The sequence below is a fragment of the Cuculus canorus genome, chromosome 17 (genome assembly GCF_017976375.1).
Source record: "Cuculus canorus isolate bCucCan1 chromosome 17, bCucCan1.pri, whole genome shotgun sequence".
Classification (NCBI taxonomy): Eukaryota; Metazoa; Chordata; class Aves; order Cuculiformes; family Cuculidae; genus Cuculus; species Cuculus canorus.
Genome location: NC_071417.1, coordinates 10,888,123 through 10,906,055, shown reverse-complemented (window position 1 = coordinate 10,906,055; position 17,933 = coordinate 10,888,123). Strand labels below are relative to the sequence as shown.

Here is a 17,933-nt window from a genome sequence, read left to right as displayed (position 1 = left end):
ACACAGAGACCCTGCATGGTCTCTCTTATAGACCCCTCACTTCTTGTAGAATCATGGAATGCTTTGGGTCAGAAGGAACCTTAAAAGCCCATCCAGCTCCAACCCCCTGCCATGAGCAGGGACACCTCCCACTGGATCAAGCTACTCCAAGCTCCATCCAGCCTGGCCTCGAACACCTCCAGGGATGGGGCAGCCACCACTGCTCTGGGCAACCTGGGCCAGGGCCTCCCCACCCTCACAGCAAAACACTTCTCCCTAAGATTTCATCTCAATCTCCCCTCTTTCAGCTAAAAAACATTCCCTCTTGTCCTATCCCTGCGCTCCCTGATCCAGAGCCCCTCCTCAGCTTTCTTGGAGCCCCTTTCAGTACTGGAAGCTGCTCTAAGGTCTCCCCCTTCTCTTCTCCAGGCTGAACAACCCCAACTGTCCCAGCTTGTCCTCGTGTGGGATGTGCTCCAGCCCTCTCCGTCTGCCCTGGATCCCCCCAGACCACCCTGATGTCCTCAGACCACCCTGGAACCCCAGACCAACTGATCCCTCCCACTACCCTGATCCTCCCAGACCACCCTGATCCCCTCAGCCATCCTGATCTCCCCCCAGACCATCCTGATCCCCCTAGACCGCCCAGCTTCATCCCCTGCATCCCCTTCACATGCCAAGCCCTCCCCACTGCCCTCCCCCCCCCCCGAAACCCTCCTTGGTCTCTCCCACCCTGGCTCCCCCAGCACCCACCCCCTTGGTACGCCTCGCCCACCCCGGCACCCCCTGGCGCCCACCCCTTGGTACGCCCCGTCCCCTTGACCACGCCCCCATTGGTACCGCCCCTTTATCCCCGCCTACTCCGCTCCCCCCGGCACCTACCGCTTGGTACGCCCCGCCCAGCAGGGGGCGCTGAGGGCGGTGCCCACCCGGGGCGACACCACGCCGCCACTTCCGGTTGGCGGCGGGAGCGGCGGGAGCGGAGGGGCGGGATGGCGCTGGATCTGCGGCGCTTGGAGGCGCTGAGCCTGCAGGAGCTCAAGGCGCTGCTGGACGACGAGGAGCAGCTACAGGACATGGCCCGCGAGATGGAAGAGGTGAGGGGCGCCCGCGGCCTCCGGTCGCCTCAGGGGCTGCCCGGGCGGTGACGGGTGACCCGGCTCCGCCAGGAACGGCCCTTAAATCCCTCGGGAAGCGCTGCTTGCCCCCGCCTCCGTCCCAGCCTTTTGTTTGCCGCCCCCCCGGTACGCGGGGTCCATGGCCGGGGGTCGAGGGCTCGCCCCGCTGAAACCCCTCGGTGCGGGGTGAGGGGCCGCTGGCGGGGAGGGGTGGGATCCGTTTCTCCGTTGATACAGCCCTAGTTTCGTGCCTCGGCCGCGGTGAGGGGCTTTGCCAGGGTGAAGTGGGTCCTGTTTGTGGTCTGGGTCTCAGCGCAACTTTAATTCAAAACTGTATGAAAGATATTTCATTGGAACCGGCTTCCCAGGGAAGTGGTGGCTGCCCCATCCCTGGAGGTGTTCCAGGCCAGGTTGGATGGGCCTTGAGCCCCTGATCCAGTGGGATGTCCCTGCCCATGGCAGGGGGTTGGAACTGGATGATTTTTAAGGTCCCTTCCAACCCAAACCATTCTCTGACTCCGTGATTTCTGTGTGTCGAGGCGGTGTGTGAGGGCTGTGGGGTTTCTGATGCTTGTTTTGCCTGTTGGAAATGCCTTTGTCTGTGAATCAGGCTCCAAGCTGTGCATTTGGATCTTTGCTTATTAAAACAACACAGAAGCCCGTTTTCTTCCGGCTGCTGTCGTTGTCTCTTACCAGTTTTCTATGTGTCAGTGGACCCTGTGTGTCACAGTTCTGAGACGAGACTGTTCCAGGTGTATTTGACCACGACTGTGCCTGAAAGTCTCTGACTGTGTAGTCAGCTAAATAAGATGAAACCATGTATGTGAAAGCTTGAAATGAAAGAAATATGCTGTAGTTCTCTAGGTCTTGCAATTTATTGGTTTGGGGTTTTTTTTAAATTAGAGTACAAGAGCTAGATATTCTTGCGGAAGTGGCTATATATTCTTGATGAAGAAGCTTAATTTATTAAGTAAAATCAATTATAACTGCTTTTCCTCAAACTAAGGTTCCTGCCCTTTTGATACATCCAAGGAAATTGTTCTGAATCCCCTTATACTATATGGTTGAAGTATTACAGAGGAAGAGGCCGGCTGGAGGTTGTGGCTGAGATAATAAGGTGTCCTAGGGAATTTACTCACTGCACTATGCAACAATTTGTATTTTGAGCTTTATGTTCATAGACTTGCGAGAGGGAGGCTGGCATAAGAGCTTTTCATGTGAGCTTATGTTTTGAGAACGTAGATGGCTGGAGAAACAGATGCTGCTGTGATATGTATCTCATGCAGAGATCTTAGAGGCACCGCGCTTTAAGGAGGGGACAGGAGTACCCTGCTAGACCAGGCCTAAATATTTAAGGAAAGTCAACAAGCTGTAAGAGGCTTAACTTTGTAAATATATAAATGGGTGCAGTACTGCTGGTTTCAGCATGACTCTGACAAGGTATGTGAGCAGAAGACCTGGCTCAGTTGGTTATTTTTTTATTATTTATTTACCAGTATACAATTAAGACTGTGGGTCAGAAGTGACAGAGAACCTCATGACCTTAGCAGAAAAGATCCTTTCTCGTGTCAGAATTAGACCACATTCTCAGTTTGACCCTCTGGTTTTCCTCTTTAGTTGGCAACAGAAGGCTTTTAAATTGTAGAGTAAAGTTCTCTGGGCCCGAGGGAATATTTTGTGGTGTTTGGAAAGTGTGGCTAAGTTTGAAGGTATTCACGCTGTGTGGAAATATGGCTCTGCTACTCTCCAGTATAATCCTCCTTTTATTGTACGTGGAGGCTTTTGCTAGAGTCTTTTCAGTCAGAAATGCATTTATCTATCTTGGAAGGAATTGGCTGTGCTCAAATACTTCTTTCCTCATTCTGTTTTTGCCTTTTTTTGTGGTGTTTGCTGCTTGAGCTTGTCCCTCCTGCGTTCTTGATGTTTCATTGTGAAATATGTGGCAGGAAGAGGTAGAGAGGGAAATCCTGAACGTTAAGGAGGAACTATGGTGACTTCACTGCCACTTGTGTAGGTATTTCGTTGTCAGTGCTTATGTGTCTAGGTTGTAAGGTTGTTCCAAAGTCCTTAGATTCGTAATTTCATTGTGCCATGCCGACTAAATCATGATTCCTGAGTCATTTCTCTGAGGTCACTTGTATTTTCACTGGCAAAGTTGGCTGAAGCTGATTATTCCGTAATTGAAAAAACCTTTGTTCTCCTCATTGCAAGGGAAACCCAGCTCGAAAAATGATGTTTTGTTCCCAGAGAGGAGGATTTGGAAAACCACTTGGCTTTCTTGCTAATAGCTAAAAATAGGCACCTTCCAGCCTTATAGGGAATGTATTTCTCTGCAGCATTTGAGCAGGATTTGTATGTGTCAGTGGTGGGGGTGTATATGTCTCTATCTACGTGTGTGTGCTTCACACTCGCATTCGTGTTTCGTGGGGTAATGTCCATATGCAGCATCCTTCACGCTGCATCCCAGGTATGTGAAAATGTGGCATCAAAGAGCCAAGCTGCTGCTTTTTCTGTCTGTAAGGTTGTTTTGGAAGCCTCTAGGTTTTTAGTGCTTGAACAACGAACATCTTGTCTGATAGAAAGAGGAAGGAAGCCAGTTGTCTGGTACTCCTTGTCTTTTAAAATTCAGAAGAGTGGTTTTTTTATAATCCTTTGAGGTTAATCTCTGTCATACATCTACAGTATTATCTTCATGAAATAAAAGTACATTGTTTATAAAAGTCAGTCTCAACGTGATAACCCTAAACATCATAGAGTAGAGAATATGTGACCTGACACTGATGGTAGCTCAATGAATTTCTCCTGTGAAAATGAGTTTTCTTTTTATCTACTGGAAGATCCCATTAGTAACAGCGCAACATTGTGTTACTGACCTCGAAGATTCTACTGCCAAGAATTATTTGCTCTTTGAAACCATAATTATATGAAATCAAGAAGTCAGAAATGTATTCCCTTCCTCTCATTCCAGGATTTCAGAGTACACTGGCGAGCACAGAAGGGGTTTTCTAGCACAGTCCTTTTCTCAAAAGCCGATTTAAAAGATCGGGCAGTGCAGAAAGTCCAAGCTAAAACTATGTGAATGCATGCCCAGATTTCTTGGGTTCCCACTCCTGTCCTAAAACCACATTGTGTAAGTGGTTATGTTCTTGTTTGCCAAACATGAAATTTAGTTACGAAGTTGGGAATTAGACTGGGTGACAACTATAAATTTTTCTCTTCCAGCTAAGCATCAAATGAGTAACCTGCCTGTAGTCTGAGTGCAAATTGCAGTCCTGGGTTTCTCTTTCTTCTGGAGTAAACGTTTATGAGTTGCAGTTTATCTTTTAACCTTTATTTTGTTGGTTTTTAAAGCTAGTACTTACGTAATCAGAAGACCTAAATTTAGCAAACTTAATTACTTTAGAATATGTACTAATATTTATTACCAAACAGGTTGTTAGAAGATCCGTTATCATTCACCAGCACATAATGATAAGCACTCTTACTGTAAGAGCAAGTCTGTATTCTTCCACTCTGCACCTGTCAGTTAATTTGACACTCCAAATGTGCAGCGTTACACTTCCGCGGTGTGACTGCATATCTCATTCCTAATTTACAAGCATGTGTAAATGAAAGAGAGAATATGGGAATGACAAAGACTACAGCAAGACAAATGAAACCTAAAACTAACTTGAATGTCCGCTATGTATAAAGCGACTGAAATGGCGCCACTTAAAACTTTTTTTATTTATAGCTCCGTAAGAGACTTTTTCTTGAATCTATGGAGAGACTCCTTGCTGTCGTGCTTGCCAAAGCAGGCTTATAATTATAGCAGCACTTGGTGGACTTTGTGGGTAGCTGGGATTTCAGTTGCTCAGACTGCATCTCAGGAGGCATCTGGTCTGGAATTGTTCTTCTGGGAACATGCTTTTGGATGAACAGGAGTGATGCTTCTCAGAGACGTTTTGCACAAATAACTCTTGCTGCAAACCATTATGCTGGAGTAAATGCTAAACAGTAAAAGTGTTGGTAAGCTAATACTAGCTTCTGTTATAATTTTATCTGGCATATTTCTTCCTTTTTTAAAAGTGGAATGAAATGAAGCTGCAGTTGATGAAAGTGGTAGAATCTCACTTAATAAATCTCACTGGCTTAATAAAGCCAGTATCCCTGGCTTTATTTCCTTGCAGTGCACACTTTGGTTTGAGTGGTCTACTCAGTGGTGAGCAATCCTTCTGCCGTTAAAATCCTTTTATCAGCGGCTCAGTATTGTTACCCGTTTGTTCCATTCAGAATTCATAGTGAGAGCTTAGCAGTTAAAAAAACCCAAAGCATATGTCCTGTGTAATATTGTCCTGTCTCATCATGTCTCGTGATTCTGACTGGTATTTCTCATCTGTTTTCAGATTAATGTTTTATGCCTGGTGAAGTGCTCATGACCTCAGTATCTTATAAGCAGTTCTGCTGGAGTTGTGTGCTATTTGCCTATTTCTTTTTATAACTTTCTTTGTGGTGCTCCCAGGTGAATATCTGATGCCGTGGCAGTTCCCTCTAATGCACATTTTTGTCACGCAATGCATCTGACAACAAAATAACTTCTATTGGATTTATTCCTTGCTTGGCTGTTGTCTTGGGCTTGTGGAAAGCTGTGAATGGGTGCTGAAAGCATGCTTTGTGCTGCATTGATAATCTTAATGGACTAGTCACGCTGTACTGTATCTTTGACCCTTGGATGATTTGGCAACTGGGTTTTTTTGTTTTACTTTAGTCAGAGCTTTTAGAAAGTTTTTCTGTAGTTTTTTTTTAGGCAAACTTCAGTGTTTGCTTGTTTGATTCCTTGAATTAACTTGTAGATGCAGTGGAACAGTAGCAGAAAAGCTTATGACGTGGACTTCAGCATCAGTACTGGAGGTTATTCTGGTTTGTAAGATCGTGACTGTATTCAAATTGCATTGCTTTGGGATTATATTTGTTCTCTTTGTTGTGAAACAGAATTTACTCATTCCACAGACTTCAAACTTTTTTTTAGTGACAGGAAGCATTTAAATGCCTGAACAGGTGGACGGATCTTCACCGGCTCCTCCTTAGGTTTCATTAAACATCATTCCAAAGTTTAGCTTGTACTGCGGACGGAACTGGTTCTTCTCATGGTTTTGAATAAGGTTCAGTTTGGGTTTCTCATGTGTTCAGCTGTCCATTTTTTTAAACGAAATTTGGCACAAACCCATGCTCGGAGAGAAGACTTCAAGACACTTGAATTGATCATTAAATGTCAATCATGGGTTTTGTTCAACTTTGGTAGAAAGAATATGCCCTTTTTCGATGTGCTATAGTATGGAAAAAGTGGAGTCATTAAGTCTTGTGCAATTTCAAGCATTGTAACTTAAAAATGTGATTACGAATACCTTAACTTTTCTTCAGTTTTAAACCAAGTATTTTTAAGACTTTCACTTAAGTTTAGACTAGTCCGTAACTGCTAGATATCAGATGCCAAGGGCAGGGAAGGATGTCAGTTCTGCGTTTGATAGAGGTAGGTCATAATACTGATTTCTTTTTCTTATTTTTACAAGTCAAATACATCATGTCATGCTGATATTTATGCATCTTTACACATTTGAAATTATTTAAAAGTAGTTATTCAGAAAAATCATTGTAGAAAGTAGATGTTTGCTTTCTCCTTCCCCTCCCTAGTCCTCTTGAGAGACATTATGATACTTGAGGCAGGAGAGTAATTTAAAAGCAGGGTTTAAAAATACCACAAAAGCCTCATCTGACTTCAGGAAGCTTTTTCTGTTATTATCTTTACTCAGAGTTCTTCCGTCTCTTTATTGTATATGATTTCAGTAAAAGGTTCCTTTTCCTGGGATTTGTGCTCTTGAAAGGTTTATAGGTTCGTGTCCACTGGCTTTTTTGTCTCTGGAGAAAATGTTCATGTTCTTCATGGTGAAGAAAGATCAAAGTTCTCTCATAAAACTGGTCTTCCCAGACTGTGCAGCAGCTTTGAAACAAGAATATCAGCGTTACAAGCAGTAAAAATACAATCACCAGATCAAACTGAAGCTGTTTGAAGGAAGTAGTTTGCTCATTAAAATGGTGAAAGGGGAAAGGCATCAGAAACCATGAATCTTTTTGCACGCAATCTTCTTTGGCAGCTCGGAAAACAGTTAACAAAACTTGTGACGATGACAGGTGGTTTGGTAAGAAGCTGGATGCCAGTAATTAAGCTGTTAAATTGTGTGTATTTTAGTTCCCTTTGTAATTGTTAGGAAAAATGTAAAATAGGAGGGACTGAGGCTTTCTGAAAGCAGCAGTCTTAACAGCGTCAGATCACAGGCGAAGAAACAAATGGTAGCAACCACTTTAATTTAAATGATTTTTCATTGGATTCAAAAGTGAGAAAAGATTTTCTTTTTTTTTTTTTCTTGGAAAGGATTCAAGTTGAAGGCAGGCTTACGGCTGGAAGCTTGTTTAGGCTTGATGTGCGAATCTTGAAGACAAAACAGTATCGCAAGTACAGTTTCTCTGATTTTCACAGTTGGGAATAGAATTTTATTTTGATTGATGTAGAACGGGGGACTCAGCGTTATCCGTGACTTGGTTTTTCTGAAGTGGTTTAGCAAGAAGAGAGTGAAAGTGAATAAAACTTCGGTACCTAAGAGTAATATCTGGGGCCAGAGATGTATCTAATTAACATCGTGCATTGAGTTTAGCAGATTAAACCAGTGTCTAAATTCTTCAGAAGGAAGTAACTGCTTTTGAAAACACTGTTGCTGCACTTGGAAGATTATTTTCACCTGATGCACCTAGTTATGTGCTCAGACGGCCAAGAATGCCTGAATTCTGATCCTGTCCTTTTCTGGGGCTTTTAATAGCTCATTTGGGTTTCCTCTTTTTCCATCCCTGAGGTGTGGCTCACCAGTATCCACCCATGAGTATGAAAGGAAGAAAGCGCTGTACTCTTCGTGTCTGCACTGACTTTGGTGTGGCTGTCTGTAAATAAGATCTGTTCTGGCTAGACAGGGATGGTGTGGGCTAGAAGAGGCACATTGGTGTAGGAGGTCACAAAAAGTCTACCAAACGTTTCGTTGATTTTGAAGGCGGCTTAACAGAATCAGTCTGTTACCACGAGGAAATCATCACGCTTGTTGATTCAGACTGAAAATCTGAAATCAGATCCCTTCCTTATTTGTTTTTTTGCCTCCTTTTGATGTCTGACTATTTTAATGAATCTAATGTGACATCCAGGGTAGGCTTCCCCAGACACTTAGCTTTTCCAAAGCTCATGAAGACTGTCTTGATAAAATCATGTGTGTGTGTATGAGCAAACATGGAATCTTGCCGAATCTTGGTTTTCTGAGGATTGTCATTTGTTCTTTAGGAACAATGTCTTCATGCTAGGATATGTTAAGCAGAAGGATTAAACTGAAAAACGAGCTTTTAGCATTAATCTGGGGTTGATTTAACATAGGGAAGAATATTCTGGAGAAGAAACTGTAATGATGCAGTTTTTGTTTTGTGCATTTTAATAAGATAAGGGATGACGTTCTTTTGCAGTTGCATTGCATCTCACTGCTGGGATTCAAAGATTGGTTTTAGGAGCAACTGTTGCTTTATCTGTCGTGGTTCATCACGATGGTATGGTAGTAGTGACGTGCAAGGTGGAGATAAGAAAGCATCAGTATTACATAATGAGTGAAAGTTCATACAAAGCACTCTCAGGTAGCAGGGCGTGAGTGCAAAACTGATCTCACAAAGCTGTGAGAGCCTGCAGGTCAGACCTTGTGTACGTTTGTGACAAGAATGCAAAGAAGAAGCTTGGGTGACGTCGTCTGTGCTCCTCTGCCATTTAGCAGAAATGTCTGAGTGAGCTCCCAAAGCCCGGTTTCTGCACAGTTATCCTCTGCTGTGCTGCTAAGGGGAAACCTGCCCCATGCAGGCAGTTCAGCACAGCTGGAATCTGGTTCCTGGTCTGATCGGGCAAAAGCCATTCTGCCTTCGGGAGCATTCATGGGCACCTCTTCGCCTCTCAGAGGAGTTTTAGGAGTTCTTGCCCACAACACAAAATCACTGTCATTTAATGCACTTTTTTTTTCAGGCCCAAAATGTTCAACACAGCAAGGACATGACTCTTGCCAGCAACCGCAGTCTGGCAGAAGGCAATCTTCTGTACCAGCCAAAGTTGGAGTCTTTGAAATCAAATTTGACTGAAAAATATCAAGAGCTGCAAGTTCTTTTTGAAGCATACCAGATAAAGAAAACAAAACTAGGTAACATTTTCTGTTGATGATTATGATTTGCTGTTTTCTAAGGGAATGTAAATCGATTCCACTTGTTTGATTGGTTGATTTTGGTGTCTTGCTTTTGTCTGCGTGAATTAGGGTACAAAATGAAATATTCTCTTGTAGTTCTGAAATAGATGGTGCTTCTAATAATTTATGAAGTACCTGTTGCACCTAGTAAAAGAGACTGCATTCTTTCTATTACTTTGTGGTTACCTACCTATCGCTGACTTGCTGTTCTCTAAATGATCAAATATATTCTTCCTGCTAAAAAGCAAAACATAACTTGAATTTCATTAATTGATCCTAAAACAATTGGAATATTGCACTTCACTTTCTCATTTTGTACTGAATGATGAAGTATTGCACATCTGATACTGCACTTGCTGAAGTGCTTTTTCTTTCAATATTATAAATATATAGTTGTAACTAAAGTTCAGCTTTTAGCACTCTTAACAGTGTTCCTAAATGACATAATGTATTTTCGTACTGTAGATCGTCCTGTCTCAAACAGTGGATGTGCCTTAGAAATGTTTATGCTTGCTGAGGCTGTGTAGCTGCAGATAGGAGTCCCTTGGAGCCATTTGCCATTCTTTTTGTGTTGTTACAGACAGACAATCCAGCAGTGCTTCACTGGAGACACTGCTAGCGCTGCTTCAGGCAGAGGGGGCGAAGATTGAGGAAGACACAGAGGTAATGACAATACATTTCAATTCTTCCACTTACACTCATTACCGAAGAGCTTCAGTGTACAAAGCTGCAGTCTTGTGTTGAACACGTAAAAAGCTAACAGGATATTTTTAAGAATATAGTCTGGTCTTTGAACGTCAGTGAATAGCTGTTTGGTTTGGTTTCAGCCAGATTTTTTTTATCTGAGTAATTCTTTACTCTTAGCATCTTTGAAGTTTAAGAGAGAAAATGGTCCTTTTCAGAAAAGAAAGCCAAACCCTCGCAGTTCATTGGCATTATAGAGTATAAAGGTGGACTATTTTTTAATGGAGTTTGCCTGGCATATATATTAATCCATTACTAGTGTCAGTTAGTAACCTAATGAAAAACTGTGCCTGCACTGTTTTTTCTCCAGCATTTCCAGTGAGGTAATCTGTTATGATGTCAGTGTATCTGTCTAGATGCCAGTGGTCACCACTGACTGCAATACAAGCGCTCGAAGGGTGGTCTGTTCTTGGAATATTGGAAGTGTTTGGTTTTGGTTGCTGATTTGCCTGTAGGACATTCTTTATGACTACAAAGCATGCTCGTGTCAGGGGAAAAATCTATGTAGTGGCCCTGAGTTGTGGTCACAAAAAAAAAACGTTCCCAGGGCAAGTTGAATTTTGCAGTTTATATGTATGGTCACTTCTCTTAATAATGAAATATAATATACCCAAAGCCACAAATAAGCATGAGTATTAAATCTGGCTTAGCAATAGTCTGTCTCTCTGTACTGAGGCTTGCAGAGTTCTTAGTGTTTCTGTTGGCATTGCAAGCAGTACTGAGCTGTAATTCAGCTTAGCTGGCAGTCTGGAAAGCTGTTGAACTTGATTCATTCCCATCTCTGATGATCAAGTGAATGTTCAGAGCTAGATTCAGATGTTCTTCCTGCTGTTGCTTCAGTATAAATTTAAGCAAAAATGATATTTTACTCCCAGTGCTTCTGAGTAATAACTAACTCGGAATTCTGCTCAGAATTCTTAGCATGCCAGTCATCTTCCATATGTGAGGCGGAAAATCACAGGCAAAATTATGCTATTTTTAGTTTATAAGCCATTTAGATTCTCTTGCAGTATGTCATTTTCTAAGTGATTGTTCCATATTTGACAGAACATGGCAGAAAGATTTCTTGATGGTGAAATACCACTAGATTCCTTCATCGATGAGTACCAGAGCAAGCGTAAACTGGCTCACCTGCGACGCGTGAAAATTGAGAAGCTCCAAGAAATGGTGCTGAAAGGACAAAGACTTCCGCAGGCTCAGCCACAGGTTCAGCCTAGAGCACCCGAGCCAACACCAGCACCTCAAGATTCCTACACTTCGGATGCAAACACTCCTCCTTCAGTGGTGCCCCGGCGAATACCACCCCCTCCACCTATTTCAGTCCCAGCAGGACGCTTTCCTACTCCGTTTACTGCAGCCATGAATTCAGGACCAGGGCTTTCTTATCCAGGTGCTCCGTATCCTCCTCTCCCACCTCGACCAGGTGTTCAGTCTACAAGTCAAATGCCACAGCCAGGATACCCTTCTCAGTTTGTACCACAGTATCCTCCAGCTCTTCCCCAAAGACCACCTCGCCTTCCACCACATCCTGGCTTTATCCTCCAGTGAATATTTTGGTGCGCCTAACTTATGTATTGGTGCTTATAGTTCCTTTTTCTCCCCATCAGACTTAATGTAGGCAATGGAAAGCCTCTGTTTTTTGCACAATGGAATACGAAATTCAAGCTGTGGCACAGAGGTTTGCAATTGCATTTGGTAAATGTGATTGTATTTGTTTTCAAGTATCAGTGACAACAAGATTTTTCTAGGAAGGCAATAGTGTCTAAATGTTGTAAATCCATCGAAGTGTGAAACAACATACAGTGGATTTCCTGAAGTTACAAATCGAATCACACTCTGAATTCTTTAGTGATGGTAAATCGGCATCCTCTTCTGTTCTAATGTATTCCTGTTGCAGCTGGATGTGTGTGTGGCAAACTGGGAGCTATTTCTCTCTAAAGAATTCTCTATAGGTGCCAGTATTTGGATAGTAACAACCATACCTGCGTACTGGGCAAAGAGCTGCAATGGGCCGTGTCAGCATCCTTTGCGATGTGCCCAGGAAATGGCATTTGTGGCCAGGTGCACAACAGTTTCAGAGCTCGCTGAGCTGAAACTCTTGTCAGAAAGTGTTCTGTGTTTTTTAGACAGTAAAAGTTACAAGAGTTTCATTTCTACATTTCAGTTGTTACCTTAGACTTTTCATAATAAAAGTACACACTCCTTCAACTCCTAAATAACTTGATATCCTGAAAGTCCTGGTGTCTTGAAATTAAACTAAACTGTTTGTAGAGCCAGTTTAGAGTTTTATAGAAATTTTACCAGGCATTTTTATTTCCTTGCCTGCTAAGACTTTCTTACAGGTCTTTTTCCACACCTTGGATACAGAAGTGATTTTTTTACACAGGTGCTTATCTTTTAATATCATGTGATTCCAGTAATCTAGGCAGGGTATTTTCTTAATCAAATACAGGGTTTTCACATCATGTAGTTGCCCACTTGAAGCTCCACAACTTCACTTTATCCCTCAAACTCAAGTCTCTCACTTGGCAGAACTATTTTTGACTTTCCCATTTCCTTTAGTTTTGCAGTTTTTGGCATGCTTATCTATCTGGAATTTGCAGTTAACGTTTCTCTGCAAGCAGGCAAAACAGTTAAGCTTTTTGAACTCCATGGTGGCTGTTTGCATCTTACGTAATCCATTCTTGACTTCTTTTGCCACCAGAGGGGCAGGCTTTTTAGGGGAGCTCATATTTCACTCTTAATATGAGTCTTGAAGCCTAAGGTGCAGACAGAAGCTGGTATTTTAATCTAGCATTGGGGGAGGCAAATCTTAACACTTTTTGCTTGCACAGAATGTGTCTATAAATTCATTGTCAATTTCTCACATCCACAAACAACTAATTCCTGGTAATTTAAGAAACTCACAGTCCAGAAACTGTCGTAGCCCCTTCATTATTTCAAAGCATTTTCATGTCGTCGTCCTGGAATGCACTACATTGTTTGGAAGTCTGTACTACAAACACCATCAGTTGAAATAGGACATCTATTTTTTTTTCCTTTACGTAAGGCCCTTGACTGTCCCTTAATTGTTTCCTCTGGAGTGTGATGGTTGCTAGCAAATACTAATCTGAAATTAAGCTCATAACAGGAAGCTCTCTACTCTGAAAATATAGTTATTTGGCTTGTTTTGCCTTCCGAAGACAAAGGGCAGAGGGTTGGTCAGTGTTACTGGCATCTGAACCGATTCCCCAGTGTAAATCTGGAAAGTTTCTGTAGATGGGAGATTTTGTGAAGCAATGTGCATTGGATTTGTTTGCAAAGTGTGTTTTTTTCTGTAATCTAGTGATGGTACAAGATGTTTTCTTCTTTTAAATAGTGTAATATCTTTTCTTGGTATTATTTCCTCACTCAAGCTTTGTATAAGCATGGTTAATTATGACTTATTTCAAAGTAATTTTGCTGTGCTGTTAGTGCTGGTATTTGGATGGCAACTGTTGTATCTAAATGCTAAACATAAGTCTGCTGTGGAAATGATTTGTGTCCTAGAAAGTGAGTGGGGGGCTACCAGGGTGGTGACTGAGTACAGAAATTCGTACTTGGAGCCTGCTACACAAAAACTCTAAAACACTCTCAAATTAGTTTTGCTAACATTTAAGAAGAACAGCCAGGTATATTTTACACTTATCAAGTGCCAACTTTTTTTCCGAGGGCTGAAAATCCTCAGAAGCGGAGGTGATAGGTAAGTGTATTGTGAATTTGCACTGTGTTTTATGTATCGAACTTTATTGGTATTTGTAGTCCAAAACTATTTTTACTACTTGTTAAATCTTCTGTCTTTTGGTAACTTTTGTGATAACTTGACCTTTCAGGGATACTTTATCTAGAAACAAACTCTTGTGCGAACTAAATACAGACAAAGCTAATGCAATTTTTCTGTCTAAAAGCAAAACAATGCATTATTGCGTATGCATGTGGCTGATGTGCCTTAGGGATCACTACTTGTGATTGTAATGCTACAATATTAGCATTTTTATCATTTGAATGGCCATTGTGTAACTCTTAAGGGCTCTTCAAGAGCACTTTCTTTTACAAAAAAACTCACCCTCGTACTTCAGAAAAAACAAAGGCTGTATCTGCTATTTGTAAGCTTATAGTTGCCTTCACTGATGGAAAAGTTTGAACATAGATAATGTAACTAATGTGATGTTTCAGTTATAGCAGTCTCATAACTGAAATCCAGCTGCTCGTGGAAAACGTTTTGCCATTAATCGTGTGTGTGCGCACAAACTGTAAATATATACTTGACTGCTGGTAATGTTTAAGGGTAAAGGAGAAAGTTGACTGTGGAAAGCTGTTTAAATCTCTCCCCAAACAAATGTTACTAAACACTAACCTGAATGAGTTGGGCGAGAGGTACCTTGATGTTTCTGACCTTGGACAGCTTCTCCTGTTCTGTTGTAGCTAATATCTGCTATGGCTAGGATGTTTAGAATCGTACTAATTTGCACTGTTTATAAGATAGCGAGATTAAAATGCCATAGGCAAGCTGAGAGTTGAGAGGAGGTGGCTCCATACGCTTGCCAAAATATATATATATATAAAATTATGTTGTCTTGAGGATTTTTAATATCTGCTGCAAATAGCATATACTTCCCCAAAGCAATTGGAGCAGAGAAAAATCTTTCAAATGCAATGTGTAACATGGCTTTAGAGTGTTGGTAGCATTGAAAATGCCCTCTTGGGGTGGCATTAACTTTTGCCAGTTTTTTGTATGCAGTTTTGTAAGTTATGACTAATTCAGTTGTATGTGGTTAGGTTGTTCGCTCGATGATCGGCACTGAATGGTTTAACTCAAGATTGAGTTTCACTGCACTTCAGTGCTGTCTCCTACAGGAAGCGGAGGCAATTGTTCTAGCACAGCAGATCCACACAGGTCACCTTCGTACCAGTGACCCTGGAGGGACTGTAGAGAATATAAGCTTTCATGTGATGCCAGGAGGCAGAGCCCTGGGCACAGCTGGTCGTGGGTAACCGTTACTGTTATTGCCCCAACTTCCACAACCTCACTCTCAACCTCTTTGGGGACTTCTCTGTTCTCTCCAACTGGAATAATGACTTAGATACAGAGCTCAAATCAACAATTCCTTTAGTCTGAATACAGAGCTACTCGGCGAACACTGAGTTCGGAGGAGGCAGAATCATCCTGCGCCTGAAGAGTTTCTCTGTGTAATCCTGGACAGTCTGATAACGGGGCAGTTTTATATGCCTAGCAAGTTGTGAAACGTACAGTGGATTTGTTTGCATAATAAGTTTCTGTAATCTGCTGTGGTCTGATTTTAAATAAAATAGCGTATCTCTCCATGTCGTGTTCTCGTTGTGGCTTCATTTAATCATGGTGGAGTTACGTCAACATTTTTCAATATTAATAATGTGTTTTATGTAGCAACAGCTGTAGGTGAATGCAGAACATAAATTTGCAGGAAAATAACTTTAATTAGGCACAGTAAGTCTGTTGATTGAGTTTTTAGTGATTAGATAGAATCCGTTTTGTACATGCTGAGAGAGGATAGATGTGCTCGGAGTAGATCTTGCGTGTTGTAATCAGCAATGAGGGAGCTGGGCTGTCTTGCTAGGTAGAATGGCTTTGCCTTTTTGGGTTTTTTTAGTTTCCTACAATGAGCCTACAAGAAGGCCACTGTTATTTAATAATAAAGGAAAAGCTTAGATTTGAGCCAAGTCAAGTTAGGAGAAATGAGTCAACCAAAGTTATTTAATAACATGAGTCAGAGGGCAGAAGGGACCTGATGTGATTTTCTGTGATGTCTGTCGCTTTAATAGCAAAGTGAAGTACAAGTCCTACTGCGGAATAACTGATAATATAGAGAAGAAAATCCCTTTTTTTAGTTGTTTCTCGATATGTTCTGTTTGTGTTGGCTGCGGAGATTTGATAAGCTGCTGGTGGTGCAGAAATAGGAAACTACAAATCAGGAAACCTTGCAGTGCTGAGTCAGTGTGGGTGGGCGAGGGAAGGGGATGGTGTTATATAAAAGCTGCAGTTCTGTAACCTGGCTCTTCTAAGAATTTGCAGCAATGCCCATGGGTGAAGATGATGTGCACAAAAGTTCAAGAAGTGCCTGTTCCGAAATGGGTTTGAAGGGCCCTTCCCTGTGGCTCGTACACACCAAGAGATCATTCTGGGTAGGATTGTTGCCTGTTTCAAAGGAGAGGTGACCCAGTATGGCCAGACCTTGCCTTGTTGGTTGTGTAATGGCAAAAAAAAATGAAAAAGTTGGATGAAAATGGCAAGTGGTTTGTCAATGTTGGATACTCCGGCAGTATTTCATGTTGTCTTGGCTTGTCCCTTCACTTTGGGAGCTGGATTTGAAGGCTGTGCAAGCCTACAGAGATCCTTCAATAGCACTCGTTGCTGTAATTTGAGTCCTCTTCCAGTGGTATATCAATCAGCCCCGGGACAAGTCTTTTACAGGTGGGTCTGTTCACCTCTCCAAGGCTTTGTCAGTAGAAACGAGGCACGTGTTGCTTTGAGTTCTTCTGAGAGATTTTTGCCTCAGCTGAAGTTCTGGAGGAGCCTCATTGAGACTGCTGTCCCAGCTGACACCTGGTCCCTGACGCAGGTTGTCCCCTGGCAGCCTGTGGTGGGCTCTCAGCCCCACCGAAGGACAAATCTCTGTTTTCCTCCCTATCTGCAGGACGAATTGCAGCCTGCTGAGACTGGAAGACTTGCTAGTGCCCACCTTGATCCTCCTGTAAGCTGAGGGCTACTTTTAGTGCTACTTATCACCTCCAGGCTTTTCAAAGATGCTTTTTCTGCACTCTTGCAGATGATGAGTAGGTATTGTTTTTCCTCCAAAGCTAAGAACATTTCCTCTCACCACATCTGCTAACTTCACACCTTGCTGCGTGCCCGTAAAGTCGCACGTCGTTCTAGCAACCGCTGCTAGAACGTGATCCTTTAGGACTTAATTGAAGTAGCAGCTTTATACATGTAAATGTATATATTGTATGTATATATTAACGTGAGCTTAAATAATACACGTGTTTTCTGTCTATAACTGTAACTAGAATTTATCAGTCTGGAACTGAATATAGCTAATTCCTTGAAAATCCATTAGTCTTGAAAGAAGCCAGCCACATTGTGTAGAGGATGGGAGGTGACAAAGGGGCTGCAGTAGCTCAGCACTGGAAAGAGACCGCCTGGTTGAGGAGAAAATGTTGATTTTGGTTAAACGTGGATATGTAATGATGTCCTTTGGGTTGGGGTGTGTATTGCCCGCAGTGGGAGATGGTTGGTAAGGGCAGCACCTACTGTCTTTATATTGTTCTGGTTCGATTTTGTGCCTATGAAATGTTTATAAATGCTTGTATGAGGTGGTAGTTCTGTATTTCCCAAGGCATTTTCCTGGTTGGGGCACTCAGGAATTGCTGTTAATGAAAACAGGACTGCCTGGACGCGTGTAACTCGTGCCGTAGTCACTGCTGTGGGCAGATTGGGGAATAACCCACCTTGCAGATGGGTGGCTGCTGTTCCTGACTTTAAGGGCTCTTAAAACTGTATGGTTACAGAACCTTTTAACATGAATTCCTAGAGCATGTAACAGCAGTGTTTTCCATTTGTATGCTTGATTTTAATGGACTTTTTCCCCCGCAATGATCTGAGACACTGTGTTTTGTAAACTTTCCTCTCTACAAGCAACGTTGTTCCTGAACTCCAGCTGCTTTGTCGGCTCATGTTCAAACTAATTTGTGGTTATTGGAGATTTGGCTGCCGAGGGAGCCAAAAGGTGGGGAAAGAAGGCTTTTG

General features: G+C 42.4%; 1 protein-coding gene across 1 annotated transcript; it reads left to right on the top strand.

Annotated features, from left to right (window-relative positions):
* The first annotated feature begins 918 nt into the window (after positions 1-918).
* On the top strand, positions 919-15,900 carry VPS37B (VPS37B subunit of ESCRT-I). The gene is made up of 4 exons (XM_054082749.1): positions 919-1,076; positions 9,172-9,343; positions 9,966-10,048; positions 11,177-15,900. The coding sequence occupies exons 1-4, from the start codon at positions 972-974 to the stop codon at positions 11,675-11,677; spliced, it is 861 nt and encodes a 286-aa protein (XP_053938724.1). The 5' UTR covers positions 919-971; the 3' UTR covers positions 11,678-15,900.
* Positions 15,901-17,933: the final 2,033 nt, after the last annotated feature.

What these genes read in the sequence shown, in the direction of transcription:
- VPS37B (XM_054082749.1), top strand. Translation starts at nt 972, where the DNA reads ATGGCGCTGGATCTGCGGCGCTTGGAGGCGCTGAGCCTGCAGGAGCTC. An exon ending in GATAAAGAAAACAAAACTAG is followed by an intron (nt 9,344 to 9,965) that starts GTAACATTTTCT and finishes GTGTTGTTACAG; the next exon opens with ACAGACAATCCAGCAGTGCT. An exon ending in AGATTGAGGAAGACACAGAG is followed by an intron (nt 10,049 to 11,176) that starts GTAATGACAATA and finishes CATATTTGACAG; the next exon opens with AACATGGCAGAAAGATTTCT.